The sequence below is a fragment of the Orcinus orca genome, chromosome 8 (genome assembly GCF_937001465.1).
Source record: "Orcinus orca chromosome 8, mOrcOrc1.1, whole genome shotgun sequence".
Lineage (NCBI taxonomy): Eukaryota > Metazoa > Chordata > Mammalia > Artiodactyla > Delphinidae > Orcinus > Orcinus orca.
The window spans coordinates 14,358,192-14,377,810 of NC_064566.1; the positions used below are offsets into that span (position 1 = coordinate 14,358,192).

Here is a 19,619-nt window from a genome sequence, read left to right on the forward strand (position 1 = left end):
TTTTATTTTAGAGGAAACTTTGAAGGGAAACTCCTTCTTGATAGATACATTTTTTCTTTAGCAACTTGTTATCACTGGAATCAAAGGGAGAAAGTGATGCCTTTTTCCATTGGTTGTATTTGTATGTCACGAACAAAAGACAATTTGTTCAAAAAAAAAGGGACAAGAGAGAAGGGGAACAGTGGGTTTGCAGGGGAAGGAGCACCTCTTCTGCTGCTTGCAGGGGAAACATTCCTGGAGGCGGTCTTGGCTCCTTTAAATACCATAGAGATGAGCTGGGGGCGATGGTGCTGACTGTGGGAGAGGCTGGGATGCTGGCACTGCGCATCTTTGTGCTTTTCTGCGTGGGGGTCTTGCACAGTAGGCTGTTCAGTTGTGTCCTGAGAGTTAAGGCTGCCTGAATTTTTTTCAAACTATTTAGGTTTTCCTTGAATCTTGTTCAAGAAAGTGCAACTAACATTAAGAATGTTATCTCAATTTTCTGATCATACAAAGGGTGCAGAAACGATTATGTCCCTTCTCTGCTTAAGGGACATGGTGATGGTTTTAAAATCGTTTAGAATCAAGTCCAGATTGACCACTGCATTCAAGGCTGTTCATGCCATGGCCCACCCTCCTTTTCTATTCACCCTACCCCCCCCCAAAAAAAACCTCTCACCACCCCCCATGTGCTCTTTCCTCAGCTTAACCTTGTTTCCTGGGCCAGTCTACCCTTGCTCCTGGAACCCCCTACTTGCCCAGTAATATTCAGTTCAAACATCTTGGCCCTTGTGAAGACTTGGTCTCTCCATCTTCTGAGACCTCAGGGCAATACTGCATCTGTTATTTGATGTGTGTTTATATTCGAGACCCTTGAAGCAGATTTGGGTCTTCACACCAGTATGTTCTACCACAGTGCCTGGCATGTAGTAGATGCTCAAAAAATGCTGGGTACCTGTGCTCTGAAGGCAGAGACCTCCGTCTGAATCCTACTGCTGCCTCTTCCTTCCTGTGCTCCTCCTTGAGCCTCAGCGTTCTCATCTGTAAAATGGGGGATCGGCGATGGTGCCCACCTCAAGGCGCGTGGGAGGGCTGTGGAGATGAATGATGGAATAGAGGACTCAGCAGTGTCTTGCCTCCAGCAAGTGCCCAGTAAATGGCAACAAGCACCAATATGAAACCTGAGGTCTGGAAGGAGTCTTGGTATTTGAATCAACCCCTTGCCTGGAGGGAGAACAGATTCTTAGAAGGGCTGTCCTGCTAGAACCCAGGCTTGGCGATGGCAGGGATGAGCCTTCGTTCATAAATCCCAGCCAGACCCTGCCTGTCCCTTCTCGCTGCACACACACAGGATGTCTTACTCTGATTTTTAATTAAATCACACACAATTCAGGGCATCGGGCCCCACCAACTTCATTAGAAACCACCTGGGATTGTGCGGGGACGCGAAGAGAGTAGTCGTGAGAAGCTCCACTCTCCCCAGCCTTTCGTTACAGGCGCTGAAGACATCAGGAGTTACCCCAGGGAGTTTCGTTCCACTTGGTGGAACAAAACACCCAACAGAAGGAACAGGAGTCGTGAAAGCCACCCTCAATTCCAGAGGGTGTGGTGAGGGGAAGGGAAGATTCTTTCCTTCCCAAACTCAGGGAAGTTTATAATTGTTAGCTTAACACCTTCATCAAGATCAGGTTACAACACCTGCCCTGCAGGGACCTGGATCTTGGGGGGCCCAGCACAGCTTAGGTGGAAGGCTCTGAGCTGACCCTGGCTCCATCAGCATTCCCTGGAGAGGCAGAGTTGGGAGAAGCCAAAGCGGCTCCCTGCCTCCACTTCTGGGGGGCTGTTACCTGAGCCAGGTAGCTGTTTGTGCCAGGTGGCAGCTGCCCCTGAGGGGCAGGGGAGTGAGGCGGGCAAAACTGGTGTTAGCGACTGCGGGAGGGTGTTAACGAGCAGGGGCCTGGGCCAGGCTTGGTACCCCCGATCCTTCACCCCCTTGCACGGGGGCTGCTGGTCTCAATGCAGAGAAGAGAGAATGCTTGTTCATTTCCTCCCTCAGCCCAGCCTACACTTTCCTCCAAAAGGCGGCTGGTTTGGGGTGGGCCAAAGCTATGCTGCCTGCCCCGGGGCACAGAGGTGTGAGGTTTCCCAAATCCTAAGCCTGTGGTGGGGTCACACCCCCACCTCCCCTGAGTCCAAGTGAAGATGTAATGGCTTTGCCAATACTGTCCCTTAAAGGTTGTGGCCTGTCCCCAACCCCAAAGGTCATGTGGAGGTAGGAGGCCCTGGCAGGGGGACAGGAAGGGGTGCTGTCCCTCTCCTACTCCCAGAGAGCTGGTGCTCTTCCAGAGAACCTAACTGGCTCTTCCCATGGGGGTTCCCTCCTCCCTAGGGGAGGACAAAAACCCAGAAATAGGAAAGAGGGTCGAGACAGGTTTGGCAACTTTCTGACATCACTTGGAAACACTGGTTCCATTTCAACCACCAGATTCGCATCAGGTCTGTAAGGCCACTGTCTCTGGGTCCAGAGAGACACCTTCACTTCTTTCATGGGCATTCTCCCTGGGCCGGGCTGGGCCATTGCAGGGTCTCCGGAGGAGCTCACACCTCCACGTTACTCTTCTCGTCCTCCTTGGGGCGGGGCTCCTCCTGAATCTTTTTCATCTCCCAGCCCCTGACCCAGGTGTAGGCGGAGGAGCCACCCAGCACCATCATGTTGCTCATCCACCAGAGGAAGCTCTTCGTCTCCTCGTAGTAGAGGACGGCCAGCACCGTCTGGGCACAGGCTTTGGCTGTGCCGGACACGTTGTGGGTCAGGGGACTGGTGAACTTGATCTGCAGTCCTGTTACATAGCCGATGGCGAAGCCAAACAGGCCGCCCAGCGTCATCATGCCCCAGAAGTGGGCGCTGCCCAGCTGGGGGAAGTTGTAGAGGGCTGGGAGCTCCCCCAGCAGCAGGAGCAGGGGCAGAAAGAGGACGCAGGCGTTGACGTTGTTGTAGAAGGTCAGACGCCAGATGCTGCCGTCCACCGCCGGGAGCACCTTCTTGGTGTAGATGGCATTGAGTGAGACGCAGAGGCTTGCGAGCACGCCAAAAAGGGTGCCCATCCAAGACAGGGTACCCTCTGCGCCCTCCTGGTCCACACCAAGCCAGAAGCCACCTACAGTAGGGAGAGGAGGAGAAGGGTGTGGGGGGGGGAGGAAGGACAGAGAATTTTGCCACCAAAGTTCACAGACTGTGTAACACTGTCCCCATCATCCCATCCTCCCTGCTCTTCCTGCAAGAAACGTGTGCAAAGTCTCCACTACATGCTAAGCACCACTCAGGGCTGGGGAAGCAGCTCAGGACATGAACCCCTCCTTACGGAGCTCACATTCTGGCAGAGGAGAGAGTCATTAAAATGATTAAAGAAGTAATTTTAAAGAAGTAATTTCCCAATTACTTCCTTAATTACAATTGTAATGAGGTCCATAAAACAGTACAGGGTGCTGTGAGAGCCCATAACTGGGTGACTGTGCTGGCCTGGGGCACCTGGAAAGCAACATTTGAAATGAGCTCTGAAGGATGAGCACAGATACCGCACTCAGTGGTTAAGGTGACCTTGGGAAAGCGACTTAAGGTCTCGGAGCCTCGGCTTCCCGGTCTGTAAGATGGGAGCCTACAATGGTTGGAAGCCCTTGTGGCCTGAGGTCTTTGGGGACAGTCACTCTTTCTGAGACTCTCATGTTGTGACATCTCCTGCTCACAGAGCCTCCATGGCACCCCACTGCCCCCCAAGTCTGCAAGGAGTCTCAGCCTGGCATGCGGGGCCTCCCACGCCCTTGCCACGATCTGTGTCTCTATGTCACGATCACCCCGAGTCCCCTCTCATCTCCCTGCTTCTCACACCAGAGCTCAGTGTCCTTGATCATTTACTGCACCAGAAACACCCTCCTCCTTCCTGAGAGATTCCACTCATTCTTCAGGGTCAAAGCCAGTCTCTCCAGGGGTGAAGTCTTTCCTGATATCCCCAGCACCCAGACCTCTTCCTGGCCTCCTCCTGCTGTGCTTTCCTTCAAGACCCTTGCCTGCCCTGGGCTGCTAGACACCTGCCCGTGGGGACAGTACAGTCTCTTTAGCTAGACCCCACCTTCCCAGAAGGCAGGGGCTGAATCTTACACGTTTTATCTCCCGCCACAGCAGCCCGCGATGTGGTTTTGGTGCCAGAGAGATTTGGGCTCTGATCAGGCTCTGCTATTTAGAGGCTGGGTGGCCTGGGGACAGTTTACTTAACTTCTCTGAGCTCCCATTTCCTTCAGCTGTAGAGATCTGGGTCATGTTCTTGACCCTCCCAATCTACTCTCCTCCTTGCAAACAGAATGATCTTCCTACAGTACAGATCTGCTCAGGTCCTGTCCTGGCTTAAAGCCCCTCTGTGCCTCCCCACTGCCCTCAGGAAACAGTCCAGACTCACTTAACTTGGGCAGCCTCATGGGTGCATCTTGCTCTGGCCCAGCCATGCAGAAATGCACGTTTTTTCTACTGACTAGAACATTCTCTCCTCACTCCTTCCTTATACCCATCTAGTACTTTCTCTGGAATGCCTGCTTAGATTCCTCCCTCCCCACTCCCCACCAGGGTTTCCACAGCACCTTTTGTGTCTCAATCCCAGGAGGCCTGGAGAGTCACCTGAGACCCATCTTCCCCCTCGAGGAGTAAGGAAGGAAGGGGAAACACTGCGGAGAGGAAGCCAGGTGCTGGGCCAGCACAGAGCACCAGGCTCCAGGGCGCCTGCCCCATCAGGCTGGCCAGCGAATGCACTTTCCCAGAAGCTATCTCACCATCTGCTACTTCAATTACTTTTTGGGACTTGGGCCTAGTTTCCCTAATGACTTCATTGGTCGGCATGCAAATTTGCCAACCAGGAGGTCCCTCCCACTCCACCCCTTATAGGGTCAGCAGGGCTGAAGTGGAAATCCCTGGGGCATTTGGCTAAGTGAGGCCTGGGAGCCCATACCAGCTCCCTTGGGGAGGAAGTGGAAGCAGCGAGCCCCATCTGCCAGGGGTCTTAGCAGCTCCCCACCACTCCAACCTCTGCCCTGCTCCCTCTCCCACCTTGGACCTAGACTGGGCAGCCCTAGGCCCCGAAGTGGCTCAGTGAGGGGAACATTTTCTAGGACAGGTGGCCTGGGATGGGCCTCTCCCCAGCAACCAGTGCAACTCAGCCTGAGACTCTGAGACACCAACTGAGAATATGTAGGTCAACCAAGATGAAATTTGCAGCACCAGGAAGAACCTGCACAGGTTCAAAGAAAGATCCCATTCCTGGATGACTGAGCCCCAGGAGGGCTCTGAGGGGGTGGGAAGCTGGGGGTGCTCTTACCTAATGGGCTGCAATAAAACATTTTGTGATGATGGAAATGTTCTGTCATCTGTGCTGTCCAATACAGTAGCCACTGGCTACACGTGGCGACTAAGCACTTGAAATGTGGCTACAGAATGTGGTAACAACACCTGCAACTGAATAACTGAATTTAAAAAATTTCACTGACGTTGAATTGGAATAGACACATGTGGTCAGTGGCTGCTGAACCGGATAGTGCAGTTCTAACCTCCAGGGGACAAGAACAGAGCAGAGTGGTTAGAAACACAGGCCTGGGGGTCCGGCCAATCTGAGTTTGCATCCCAGCATGGCTACTTCCTAGCTGTGGGGCTCTGGGTAAGTGACTTAACCTCTCTGAGTGTCAGTTTCCTTGTTTGTGTAGAGTTGATCATGGTGACGCTACCAGCCAGGGGGTATCTGGGGACCACAGGAGATGCTGTATGCAAATGACTAGCACAATGTCCCCATCAATAATTTTTATTTTCTGAGGGTCAAGTCTGGGAAGACGGCTAAGTTATCTCAAAGCATATCTCTTGCCACTGACTCAGGCATTATTGTAAGCCTGCAAGGTCAGACGGTGATGGTATATTTATTACAAGATGCCATGTCCTCTAGAAAGAGCACTGGATGGGGAGTCAGGACACTTGAAGTCTTGAGAAGCAAGAGAGTATAGTGGTCAAGTGTAAGGAGCCAGATTGCTTGAGATCAGATCCCACCTCTGCCACTTAGCTGAGTGATCTTTGACAAATTACTTAACCTCTCTGTGCCTTGGTTTTCCCTCTGTGAAATGTAGATTAGAATCCCATCTTGTTTGAAGGGCCCTGATTGGGCCCCTAACTTGCTAGGTGACCTCCAGAAAGTTACTTGCTTTTTCTGGACCCCAGGCTCTTCCTCATATGACTGTCACGACAAGGGAGCTGGGACAGATAAAGTCAACGGTGGTTGACAGGGTTATTCTTTAGGGTTTTGGCCCCCATCTTCCCCCACCGCCCACAGCCATTCCCCGTGGCCCTGGCTGGCCACTCACCAATGATGATGGTGCAGGTGAGCAGGGCATAGAAGGAGGTGGTTTGCTTAAGCAGCAGGTAGGAGAGCAGCACGTTGAAGACGGTGGTGAGTGAGCGACCCACGTTGTAGAAGGCCACACCCACATACTTGAGGCAGAGGTTATTGAAGGTGATCATGCCGATGAAGACCACCGACAGGGGCAGGATGCTTCGGGCCACCCTGAGGTCCAGGCGCAGGGTGGGGAAGTCCATGGTACCAGGGCAGCAGGTGGCCAGTGAGCTGAGGCCCTTGCACAGCAGCGCGGTCACCAGGCACTGGTAGAAGGTGACGAAGATGGGGGTGTCCAGCTGTAGGGAGGGGCTATCCAGTAGGTACTTGTTAAGGAACACCATGGAGATGGACGTGACCCAGTAGAGAGAGACTACCAGAGCGATCTGCAGTGCCCGCAGCACAAAGGGCTTCTCGTGGCTGGCCTCTGCCTCTCCGGAGGGGTCGGAAGTCCCCATCAGTGCCATGTGCAGGATCTTTGACCGCTTCAGAGAGGCCCTGTTCATGGTAGCAGAGGAGCTGGGTCACCCTACAGCCAGACTGATTTCCTGGAGTACGGAGCAGTGAGCTCACTTCTGCTTTCTGCAAGCTGAAGTCCTCAACTGTCACATGGTGGGTGGCCTGGAGGCCTCCCACCCTTCTCCTGGATGGAGAGGTTCTGCTCTGGGGTGAGTCCCACAACCTGCTGCCACCCTGAGGGGGTTCATGAGACAAGACACAGGGAAGAGGTGAGGGACGGGCTAAGGTTGGACAGAGATGACAGGTCAGGGGAGAAGGGGCTGGGACCTAGCAAGGAGGATTCGCAGGAAGGGGGGTGGCGGGGGAGAGATATGGAAGGAAAAGGGGGAGAAATGCAAGGCGGAGGTGTTAGAAAAGGGCGGGGGACAGCGTGGTGAAGAAGCGCTGAGAGAGACAGGCATGGGCTGCTATGGGAGAGAAAGGTTTGCAGGGTGAGAGGGGGAGGCATGCAAGGAGCTGAAAGGAGAGCGTGCGGGGGGGTTTCGAAAGAGGGTGCAGGCGAGGTCAGAGGCGCTCACGGCCCAGGTGCCGGTACAAGCCCAAGGCGCGCAGTCTCCCCAGGTGCCGGCCCTCGCCTCGCCCAGCAACCTCCGGACTTCCGAGGCCGCTCCCGCCGGCGAGGCGGGCCCAGGATTCATTTCCTGACACGCCCCCAACCGCCTCCTTAAAGAGCCCGCAAGCCCAGCGTCTCCCTTAAAGCCACAGCCTCAGAGAAATGGCCTTCGGAGTCGGGCTCGCGTCGGGTCCCTGGCAGCCCTTGTGCGCTCCCTGCCCGCAGATGGTGGTGCTGGTGTTAGATATCGGTAGCCGCGGGAGGTGCCTGTGGGTGCTAGAGCCTCGGACCACTTCCTCCCCCCAGTCCCCCTCCTCCGCCCCTGCTCCACATCCTCTAGAGGCTTAACGCACCTCGACTCGGCTCATCTGCAGCTTCACGTTGCCCCTCATCCCTGGGCAGGACTGCGTCCCCAGAGCCTTAGGACCACCCCGCGTTCCCCGGCGTCTAGAGAACCCCCGCCCCCAACCTACCCCGCGTCCCTCTACCTAGTCCCGCTCACACTTCCAAAACCTTGTTGCAGTCTCCTCCTTCCCCCTACTTTCACCGCCCCCATCCCTCTCCCGAGCCGGAGACCCCCAACAGCGCCCCCACCCCACCCCACCCCACCCCCGATTCGAGACCCTTCCGGCGGCCGGATCCGAGCCTCAAGTCAGCACCCCATCCCCAAACACCTTCTCCAGGCCGGGCTCAGCCGCAAGCTCCGACCCCGGGGCTGGCGTTCCCTGGCCGCGAAGGCGACCCCGCTCTTACCCCCTCCTCTGCACCGGCCGCCGGCCCGCGCCACATTGAGCCGCACCTGCAGCGCCGCGCCCAGGGCCGCGCCCGCGGGAGACTACTTCCTGATCCCAGCTCCGGGCGTGAGCGCCGCGCCAGCCTCGCCGGCTTGCTCCCCACGTGGACCCGGGGTGGCGGCGGGGCGACCCGGGCCGCAGCCTGACCTTGGCCCCGGGTTATCCCACCGGTCGTGGGAGCAGGCCCCCTTTTCTTTACAAGGCCACCCCATACCCGGGTATACCACCCAGGATCCCCGGCTCCAGTTACCGCGGCTTGCACGTCCCAGTACCCGGCTGCATTCGTGGTCCGCTGCCGCGCAGCCGGTCTGTGCTTCCAGAAGTGTGTTCGGGGAACAGCCGGGATTCTTCCTGCCAGCAGTTAGTGGAGGGTCCCCCTCCCCCTCCCAGGGACGGGGCCTGGGAAATGGTCACCAGCCTGGGCCGTCACTCACCAGACAGTCGGGAGGACCGACTTCTTCCTGGTACCCGCTCTAGCACCAACGTTGGGTAGCTCAGTTCTCCGGAGTTATCGTCATTAAAACTAGGGGTCTGGACCATACCAGTGGGCCTCAACCTCCTTGCTCAAAACCCTAGCTGATATGGTTGAAAGTAGAGACGACTATTTGTGTGTAGGATGTCAAATACCGTTTATTAGTACCATTTGATTTATGGGTGAGATTTGCTTCGAAATACTCAGAATACTCACCCCCACCCCCCAAAATATCCTCAAAGGTTGATAGATAAAACAAGATAGGCAATTGTTAAAGTTAGGCATGGGAACATGGAGTGTATAGGAGTCTCCTTACTTCTGTGTACATTTGAAAATTTCCATAAGAAAAAGGTAAAGCTTATGGAGTACATTTAAAGTCTCACTTGCTAACTGCATAAACCCTCGCCCCAGTTTAACACAGCCCTTGGCGGGCTATGGAAACTGGAAGGGTTACAGGGAAATGAGCACCAACCAACAGCCCCAGGGCAGGTACAGCCTCCGGAGGGTGAGCTCTGCCCCAGGCCTGTCGTCTTCCAACCACTCTGGCTCTTGCTCTGTAATACCTGCACTGCCCCTTCCTCTAGAAATGGGACTTCCTGCTTCCTAGTTATGGGCTGGTCTCCAGGTGGAGGATGCCATCTGATCTCCTTGTCACCTTTGAATCAAATTACCCTTTGGGGGAGGGAAAGACTTAAAGGGACTGAGCTGGTCCTCTGTCCCCTACTTGGAGAGTCTCATTCCAGGGTCAAACTTTAAAGGTTGTGGGTTTCAGTTTATTAAGAGCAGCCCCTAGGTGCTCTTCTCTCTTAGGCCTGATATTTCACTGTGACAAACACTTTAATGGCAAACAGGGCAAACTTGTCTCTGAGAGGCCCTGGTTTCCTGGAAGGGCCCTTCTCCTTGGCACGTTAACAGGACTTAATTTATCTGATGAATGTGCTGTCACCCGGATCCCCTCGGGCAGAGATATATACTGTATATAGGCCAGATGCACTTCACCAAGAGAGACCCAGGGACAGTCCACACTGGATGTTTGGGGCACAGTCTGGGCTCCCCATGTGCCAGGAGACCAAGGTGCATCCCTGTGTCCAATCCCTCCCCTTATGTTGTACCTGAAATTCCACCATTAGCTTCACTCCCTAGGATTAAGGTTGTAATAGGCCACTACAGTAAATCTCATAGATCCCAATCCTTTTGTCTCTTTATATGAAGGAAAGGGGAAGTGGGGATGTTTCTTAGGGGTCTAAGGCCTCAGGAATTGTGCACTTTGCATGACCTGCTTTTGAATTTTTCTTAAGGAATGTTAATTGTTTAAACCATTCATAAAGGGTGATGTTTTAGGTCTTGTCAAGAGTAATTACCCAGGGTGTGAATTTGGTATGTGGCAGAACGTAAGGTCATTAGTGTGGCAGTTGGGCCCTTTTTGGGTGTGGTCCTATTTTCTTGCCATGGCTGGGAGCCACTGATGACGTCAGAAGAAGACGATGTCTACCCGACAGGGTGAACAGAACTAACCTCCCAGGTGTGCGAGACAGTGGATTGGTAGCAGAAGGGCCTGAGAGCTCCTGGGAACACGCAGGTATTGACTCTCTCACCCCTGAGTTCAGCAGGGACTCCTGAGCCTACTCCATCTAGTGGACATCACTGTTTTCTACCAAAATTCATTCTCCCATTTGTCCAAGATAATTGAATGGTTGCCCAGCCAGAGAGCACAGTTCCTAGCCTCCCTTGTGGGTAGGTGAACCACTTGACTCCATGGCTGGGGAACGGAGGTGATGTGTTCTACTTTCCAGGTCTAGGCCTTAAACGTTAGGTGGGCGCTCTTCCGTGTTCTCTCCTCCTCTTCCTATAACCTGCAACCCAAATGTGCCTATCACACAGCTGTTACCATGGAGACGAGGTCAATTTTTAGGGGCTGTGGGAGCAAGATGATGGAAAGAGCCAGGGTCTCTGTGTGGAGTAGAGCCACCCGCCAACCTGCCCTGCCTACCTTGAGAACAGTCGTTCTATGAGAGGGGAATCAACTTGCGTGCTATACACACCTCTGCAGTTGTGAAGTGGTCTCTTTGTTACAGCAGTTACGCCTTTACCCACAATACCCATCGCAGTCTATATTCCCTTCTCCTAGAACATATATGTATTCTCTAGGCAAAATTAAGAAGGCATGACGTTGTTAGTCTGATCCCTCTCTCTCTTGCTTTTTCTCTCCCTCAGTTCATTATCTATCTATCTATCCATTCATTCATTCATCCTGTTCCTATCCAGGACCTGGCACTATTCCTGCCACAAAAGCTGCTCAGTACCTCTTTGTGGAACGAATGAAAGTCACACCACAACTAGGAGTACCTGAAAATCAAGGCTGATTTAAGACCTTTATTGGCCCTATACCCTGAAAAGCTTGTAAGTCTCCTCATTCGCCCTATATGTGATTCAAAATAAAAATTAATACTAAACTGTAAAATAAACGTAAGGAGAGGAAAAAAATGTTCTGTTTTTCTCATGGTGATTGGAATATTCTTTGGAAAATAGTATATTCTTTCCAGGAAAAAAAAAATTATGCCTTTCCTTTGCTGGTACTTGTGGCAGACAGTAAGAATTGCCTACCCCAGGAGTTGGCAAACATTTTCTGTAAAGGACCAGAGAATAAATATTTTAGACTCTGTGGGCCATATGGTCTTTGTCACAACTGCTCAACTCTGCTGTTGTAGTGTTGTAACAAATGGACGCTGCTGTGTTTCAATAAAACTTTATAGGGACTTCCCTGGTGGCACAGTGGTTAAGAATCCTCCTGCCAATGCAGGGGACACGGGTTCGAGCCCTGGTCCAGGAAGATCCCACATGCTGTGTAGCAACTAAGCCCGCACGCCACAACTACTGAGCCCATGTGCCATAACTACTGAAGCCCGCGCCTAGAGCCCATACTCCACAACAAGAGAAGCCACCGCGATGAGAAGCCTGCGCACCACAACAAAGAGTAGCCCCCACTCGCCGCAACTAGAAAAAGACCACGTGCCGCAATGAAGACACATGCAGCCAAAAATAAATAAATAAATAAATAAACTTTATAAAGATAGGCCATGGGCTGGATTTGGTTTGCTGGTGTAGTTTGCTGACCCCTGGTTCACCCTCTATTAACTTAACCTTCTTTCTTACTAACGCTACCCATATATTGTTTGTATGTCAATGTGTCCACCTAAAAATACTTATTCCCCAGACCTCCTTACAGCTAGATGTGGCCATGTGACATACTTTTGGCTAATGAGTTACAAGCTGAGAATTTCTGGGAAGGCCTTTGCTTTCTTGATATAGGTACAGCCTTTGTTGCTTCTTGTTCTTACATGTTCTGTCTGTAATGCAGACTTGAGGTCTGGAAGGGCAGCAGCCATCTTGTAACCATGAGACAAAAGATAGGAGGAAAGCAAAGGATGGCAGAGCAGAAGTAGGGAGAGGGCTTGCCTGAGTCCCTTAGAGCTTGGATGAGCTGCCATCCAGCTCTGGGCTGCCTACTCCTTATTGCAGGAGATGAATAAGACCCTGTCAGTGTACCATTAGAGCACGGTCCACTATACTGTGTAATTAATTGTTGCTGGAACTCACGTCTAAGGTTCCAGGAAGGCCCGGGATTGGGTGGTACTGGGTCTGAGGCAGCAAGGGAGGGGATACAGTTATCTGGGATTGAATGCAAGCTACAGAGCTGGAGGCGGAGTGGAGCATTCCAAAGGCAGGGCTCGGGGTGGCGGAGCCCACGTCAGCATGGGCAAATTCCAAAGCATGAGATGCGTGGCCAGGGACTGTTCACAAAGGAGTCCCAACATGGGGGAGGGGGTTCTGCATGAAAGAACGGGAAAACTGCAGAGGATTAGCAAAGAGCTGGCTCTCTTTAACAATAACGTCTACCGGGGACATCACCTCTATGCCCGGTGCTGGCTTCCGGGAAGCACCTAGCTTGGGATGGTGCGGGCCTTTTTGTTTTTTCTGAGGTCTAGGATAGCCAAAAGCATTACTCCCCAAAGCTCCTGTAACATGCACCTGGATAATCTCCAAGCGGGAGTGATGTTTTCCCCAGCTTAGCAGCTAACCCTTGGGGAGTGAGTGACAGAGCCAGTCCCTCCTGGTGGAGGGCGTTTTACTAACACTTAACACTTATTGGAGGTGGCTCCACGCCAGGGTTTTCCGTATACAACACGCAGTCCTCGCAACAACGCTGTGAGGGATAGTCTCTTGTTCTAATCTCTAATTTACAGATGAGGAAAGTGAGACCCCAGACATATTGGGTCACTAGCCCAAGGCCACCCAGTGCGGAGGTGAGAGCCAGATTTGAACCCAGACCAGTTTGTCCGCTGAGCTGAAGTTTGTCCTGTTCCATGAGTTCATCTCCTCCCGAGCCCGGTTTCCTGATTGGTCTCCTAGGACACTGGTCCTATGGAGTGACCCTGGCATTGCTGCCCTCTGTCCCGTGGTTTGTTGGAGGGCAGATATGTGCCTCGGGCTGCATTGTCCCCATCCCCAGGGAACTCTCCACGCTGTCACTCGAGAGCCCTCTGGTTGACCCACTATCTGATCTTTTTCTCTAACTTTTTCACCTATTAGTTTCATCTCCCACATGAACTGTAAACTCCTGGTGGCAGAGAGGGTGTAGCTAACAGTTATATGGTAGCTCATCATTATCAGGCACTGCTCTGTGCCATGCCTTGGCCTCAATACCGCATGGTCTCATTCCTCTAAACTCATAATAACTCTTTGAGATGCTATCTTATTATCCCGTTTTATGGAAGAGGAAACCGAGGTCCAGAGAGATAAAGTAAGTTGCCTAAGGTCATAGAGGCTTGTAAGTGGCTGAGCTGGGATTTGAACCCAGGTCGACTGACTTACTCACTTAACTATTAACTTTATTCTGCCTCTCTTTTTGTGTACAGCACTTTGCAGTTTACAAAGCATTTTCAAACACATTTAAAAAAAGTTTTCAGAACACCAGGGCTTAACAGTATGTTAGAGATTGTCTATTCTAAACCCCTCACGTTAAAGAAAAGAAAACAGGTCCAGAGAGGGGCAGTTTATGAAAAGGTGAGACAGGACTGGAACTCCGCTCTCCTAGATGCTGACAGCCCTGCACATGCCAAGCTCCTTCCCTGGACTGGAGCTCCGTGAGCACAGGGGCTATGCCATTGGCATGTTTAGCTCTTCAGCACCTAACACAGAGCCTCACACACAGTAGGTGCTCAGGGAGTGTGTGTTAAATCAATGTGAGTCTAAGATGATCAACATTGCTAATTATTGGGGAAATGCAAATCAAAACCATGATGATATGTCACCTCACACCTGTCCGAATGACTATCACCAAAAAGAACACAAATGACAAGCATTGGTGAGGATGTGGAGAAAAGGGAACCACTGGACACTTTGGTGGGAATGGAAATTGGTGCAGCCACTGTGGAAAACAGTACAAACATTTCTCAAAAAAACTAAAAATAGAACTACTGTATGAGCCAGGAATTCCATTCCTCAGTATACATCTGAAAAAAACAAATACACTAATTTGAAAAGATCCATGAACCCACAATGTTCGTAATAGCTGTATTTACAATAGCCAAGACATGGAAGCAACCTAAGTGTCCATCAAAAGATGAATGGATAAAGAAGAGGATGTATATATATACAATGGAATACTACTCAGCCATAAAAAAGAATGAAATTTTGCCATTTGCAGCAACGTGGATGGACTTGGAGGGCATTATGTTTAGTGAATAAGTCAGACAGAGTAAGACAAATACTGTATGACATCACTTATATATGGACTCTAAAAATACAACAAACTAGTGAATATAACAAAAAAGAAGCAGACTAACAGATATAGAGAACGAACTAGTGGGGGGAGGGTAATATAGAGGTGGAAGAGTGGGAGGTACAAACTATTGCATGTAAGATAGGCTACAAGTGCTTCCCTGGTGGTGCAGTGGTTAAGAATCCACCTGCCAATGCAGGGGACACGGGTTCGAGCCCTGGTCCAGGAAGATCCCACATGCTGTGTAGCAGCTAAGCCCACACGCCACAACTACTGAGCCCATGTGCCACAACTACTGAAGCCCGCGCCTACAGCCCGTGCTCCACAAGAGAAGCCACTGCAATGAGAAGCCTGTGTACTGCAACAAAGAGTAGCCCCCGCGATCCGCAACCAGAGAAAAGCCCGTGTGCAGCAAGGAAAACCCAACGCAGCCAAAAATAAAATAAAATAAATAAATTTATATATATATAAAAAAGGCTACAAGGATGTATTGTACATGGGAAGTATAGCCAATATTTTGTAATAACTGTAAATGGAGTGTAACCTTTAAAAATTGTATTAAAAAAATGAACACAAAAAGCAGCTATACTCCAATAAAAATTAATTAAAAAAATAAAATAGGTAGAGAGAAAAAAAATGAACCTGAGTCTGGTGTGTGTGTTATTATTAGACACACCATTTCATCCCAGTTATCCCTCAAGGCATGTAGCATGAAGCTTGGCATGTAGTAAGTGTACTCGGTTGAATAGCGTTCAACCCTCAAACTCATCCCCAGAACCTCAGAATGTGAACTTATTTGGAAATAGGGTTTTTGCAGATGTATTTCGTTAAGTTAAAATGAGTTCATACTGGATTAAGTTGGACTCTAAATCCTATGACTGGTGTCTTTATAAGGAGGGAGATTTGGAGACAGAGGTGACACACAAGGAAGAAGTCATGTGAAGACGGAGGTAGAGGTTGGAGAGGTTGGAGTCATGCAGCTACCAGTCAAGAAACTCCAAGAGTTGCTGGAAAGCACCAGAAGCTAGGAGAGAAGCATGGAACAGATTGTCCTTCGGAGCTTCCAGGAGGAACCAACCTTTGACACCTTGATGGTGGACTTCTGGCTTCCTGAACTGTGAGGGAATAAATCTGCATTGTTTTGAGCCACTGAGTTTGTGATAATTTGTTATGACAGCTCTAGGAAATTCATATGGTAGGTTTGTGAAAAACAAAACCAAAAACTCTTGCTTGACTGAGAAATCTCATGATAGCAACAGCTTTTTCTCAGTCGTGGCTGGGGGTGATGGAAGAGAGGGTACCAGCAGCTAATTGAATCCTTAACGCCCTCAGTGGATGGTACTGATCTTCCTGGAGAGACATCAAGGCATAGTGGAAAGCTCCCTAGACGTCTAGTTTTTGGCCTGGTGACTACAATCTTTAGACTTTGGATAATTCTCTCCACCTCTCTGGACCTCAGTTTTCCCATCAGTAAAATGGGAGGAGAGTCAGGCCTGCTGGTCTTTAAGATAAAAGACTCTGATCCTTGTCCCAGATGGTACATGGAGGGGCAGGGGACAGCCTGTTGAAGCAAAATGGAATGTATTGGCTGATGTCACTGAAAAGTCCAGGGGGAGTGGCTGGCTTGAGGTGCAGCTTGACCCAGCAGCTCAAACAATGACATTAAACAGATCCTGTCTGGGCTCTTCTCCAAGTGTTGGCTTTGTTCTCAGGCCCCATGTGATGGCAAAAGTCTTCAAGCATTCCAGACTTTATACCATTTAGGTTTTTTTCTTTAAATAGACTATTTTTTAGAGTAGTTTTAGGTTCCCAGCAAAATTGAGCAGAAAGTACAGAGATTTCCTATAAACCCCCTGCCCCACACATGCACAGCTCCCCCATTATCAACATCTCCCACCAGAGTGGTACCTTTGTTAGAATCCATGAACCTACACTGATCCATCATTATCACCCAAAGTCTGTAGTTTACATTAGGGTTCACTCTTGATGCTCTACGTTCTGTGAGTTTGAACAAATATACATGACATATCTACTATTATAGTATCATACAGAGTCATGTCACTGCCCTAAAACATTGCTCAAGTTTCTGTCCAGTGGGGAAAAAAAATCAGTTTCTCAAAAGCCTTGATGTTTATTCTAATTGATCCAGCCCAGGTCACATGACCACCCTTGACCAATCATTGTAGCCAGATGGATAAATCCAGCCTCCCGGCTTAAGCCCTGCATAGCAAGCTCCACCCTTGGACCCAGACAAGGTGGTCTGAGAGTAGGTAAGCTTTGGCTCTGGAAATAAAATTTAGGAGGTGTTGCCTGATGAAGAGGGATGGATGCTGAAATGGCAAACTACCGAGGTCCGCTGTGAGGGGCCTGTTTTGGATGGGGGAGAGGGTATCTGGAAGGTCGCAGGGACCTCTTCCCTCCTCCTTTGCTCCTGTGGTTCCACCTTGTTCAGTGCTCTCCCACGTTCGCCCCTAAACCTGGCTAACTTCTTGTTCTCAGGACTCAGCGCAGACATCGCTTCCTTAGGGAGACTCTCCAATTAGATGAGATCTCCCTGATGTGCACTCCGGCTGCTTCCCTTTGTTGACGAGGTGTGAAGAGAGTACACACAGGAGGCACCGATTCCTTTTTGGGTAAGAACATCTTCGTCTCCTTTTGGGAGAGCCCCTTCCATGGCTCTTGCAGTCTTTGGGGGCCATCAATGCCCTGCTCGCTTTTCTCCAGCCAAAGTGTTACCGAAAGTGGTGGTCTGGCTGCTCGATGCTCTAAAGCTAGTAAAGAGGCAAGGTTGGTGGAATGAAAAGTTCGCTTTATTTCCGAGGCCGGCATCCTGGGGGGGAGGGCAGACTCTAGTCCAAAGGCTGACTCCCCCCGACCCATGACAGAGGGCAAGAGCTTTTATAGACGGAGGGAGGAGGCTACATGCAGAAACAGTACAGTCAGCTCTGACAGTCATCTAGAAATTGGTCATGCAGTGGTCTGATCAGTGTCATCTTGATTGTTTTATGTACAGTTAGCCTATAGTTCCAGGGTCGGTTTGTTCTCATTTCCTTGAGGCCAGTTCTTGGAATTGTGGCAGCTTATGTCATGGCTACAGTCTGGTCATCATGTAGTTAACTTCTTCCACCTGGTGGGGGGTCTCAGTATCTATAAGACGGCTCACAGGATGTGGCTCAGAATATTAACTATAGCCCTTGAAGAGAAATGAAGGTCCTTGATTTTGCTTAATGACTAAACAATTATTACTTGGTCTCATTTGACTGTTTTCCTTTGTTTCTACATTTTCTCACTTTGCTGATTAAACTTATTCTTTGGCTAAAGTTTTCCACAGACAAAAGTCAGGCTGAGGACATGGGAGGCAAGGACCATAGGGTCCTGCTCTGTTTCAAAAGGGGTGGGTGTGACCCAGGCCAGACTAATGAGCCCATTGCTTACTTATCCCTTCTCTGAGATGGACAGAAATAACAATAAAACCTAAAATTGGTTACAGCTGATTCGTGGTGGCAGCAATGCCCAGAAAACCCATTTACCACTTCCTGCCACTGAGACCCTCAGAGCTGCCCTGCTCGCTGTCCTTCCCAGCTTTTTTCTTCAGCTTTTTCCTTGGCTCTGCAAGCAATGCTGAACTCTTCCAATGACCTCCTTTTTGCATAGGGCGGCTGGAGCCTGTATCTATTGCTTACAATCAGAGAACCCTAGATGCTACTGTGGGCATTTCCTTCTGTCCAAGAGGAGGGGTCAGGGCAGGAACCGGCCATCTCCAGCGAATGAATCTGGCCATCATAACCCCACTTCTCCCGAAGTGCTGGGATTCCAAGAACAGGGTGGGAGAAAGGAAAGGGCAGGGCAGCAGGAAGTGTAGACCAGGAAGTGTCAATACTGGTGTGTTTGCAGAACACACTATTTAGTGTGATAAATGTGTGGCATGTAATTGGGAGAGCTGAGTACAGAGAAAGTATCAATAGAATTCCTGCACATAATGTTCAGTTTCTTTAAAGTTAGGTTTATTGAGGTATATGTTATATACAGAAAAATTTATATTTTAAGTGTACATTTTGGTGAATTTTGACAAATGTGTACACTTGGGTAACCACCACAATAATCAAGATAGAGAAGAGTTCTATCACCCCCAAAAGTTCTTTCTGGTCACTCGTGAACTGATTTCTGTCCCTATAGCTTTGGTTTTTCCAGGATGTCATATGAATGGAATCATAGTATATAGCCTTTTGTGTCTGACATCTTTCACTTAGCATATGCTTTTAGGATTCCCCCGTGTTGCATGTACCTTAATTTGTTTATCTAGTCACCAGTTGATGGTTGTTTCCAGTTTTGGGGGGGGTATGAATAAAGCTGCTATAAACTTTTGTGTACAGGTCTTTGTTGGAGGTCTGTCTTCATCTCTCTTGGGGAGATACCTAGGAGTGGGACAGTTTGGTCTCTATGGCAAGTATATTTAACTTTTTAAGAGACTGACAATCTGTTTTCTAAAATGGTTGTACCCACCAGAAATGTATGAGAGTCCCAGTTGTTTTGCATTCTTCTCAGTACTTGGTATTGCCAGCTTAAAAATGTTATCCATCCTAATAAATGTGTAGCGATCACTTATTGTGGTTTTAATTTGCATTCCTCTAGTGGCTAATGATGTTGTCTTTTTATGTACCTATGCGCTATTCATATTTCTTTTTTGGTGTCTGTTCTCATGTTTTGCCCATTTCTGAATTGGTTTGTTTGCTTTTCATTATTGAGTTGTGAGAGTTCTTTGTACATCTAGATAAAATCCTTTATCAGATATATGCATAAAAATATTTTTTCCCGGTCTTTAGCTTGTCTTTACATTCTCTCTCTCTCTCTTTTTTTTAAATTTTATTTATTTATTTAATTTTTGGCTGTGTTCGGTCTCCGTTTCTGTGCGTGGGCTTTCTCTAGTTGCAGCGAGCGGGGGCCACTTTTCATCGCGGTGGGCGGGCCTCTCAGTGTCGCGGCCTCTCTTGTTGCGGAGCACAAGCTCCAGACGCGCAGGCTTAGTAGTTGTGGCTCACGGGCCCAGCCGCTCCGCGGCATGTGGGATCTTTCCGGACCGGGGCTCGAACCCGTGTCCCCGGCA

At 50.0% G+C, this 19,619-nt stretch overlaps 1 protein-coding gene across 4 annotated transcripts; it reads right to left on the reverse strand.

The window, feature by feature from the left end:
• Positions 1 to 1,334: 1,334 nt before the first annotated feature.
• Positions 1,335 to 8,392, reverse strand: SLC35C1 (solute carrier family 35 member C1). Of its 4 annotated transcripts, none has more exons than XM_004264039.4 (3): positions 8,221 to 8,392; positions 6,367 to 6,893; positions 1,335 to 3,137 (listed from the first exon to the last, which is right to left on the reverse strand). In XM_004264039.4, the coding sequence occupies exons 2-3, from the start codon at positions 6,860 to 6,862 to the stop codon at positions 2,578 to 2,580; spliced, it is 1,056 nt and encodes a 351-aa protein (XP_004264087.1). In that variant the 5' UTR covers positions 6,863 to 6,893; positions 8,221 to 8,392; the 3' UTR covers positions 1,335 to 2,577. The 4 variants fall into 4 exon arrangements, with proteins under 4 accessions (XP_004264087.1, XP_012393175.1, XP_033267501.1 ...); XM_012537721.3 differs by having other exon boundaries at positions 6,367 to 7,088; positions 8,221 to 8,285; XM_033411610.2 differs by having other exon boundaries at positions 8,142 to 8,249.
• Positions 8,393 to 19,619: the final 11,227 nt, after the last annotated feature.

Bases quoted from the DNA above. Each gene is read 5' to 3' on its own strand.
- SLC35C1 (XM_012537721.3), bottom strand. From the start codon at position 6,901: ATGAACAGGGCCTCTCTGAAGCGGTCAAAGATCCTGCACATGGCACTG. The intron at 3,138-6,366 runs GTGAGTGGCCAG...TCCCTACTGTAG, and splicing joins CACCTGCACCATCATCATTG to GTGGCTTCTGGCTTGGTGTG.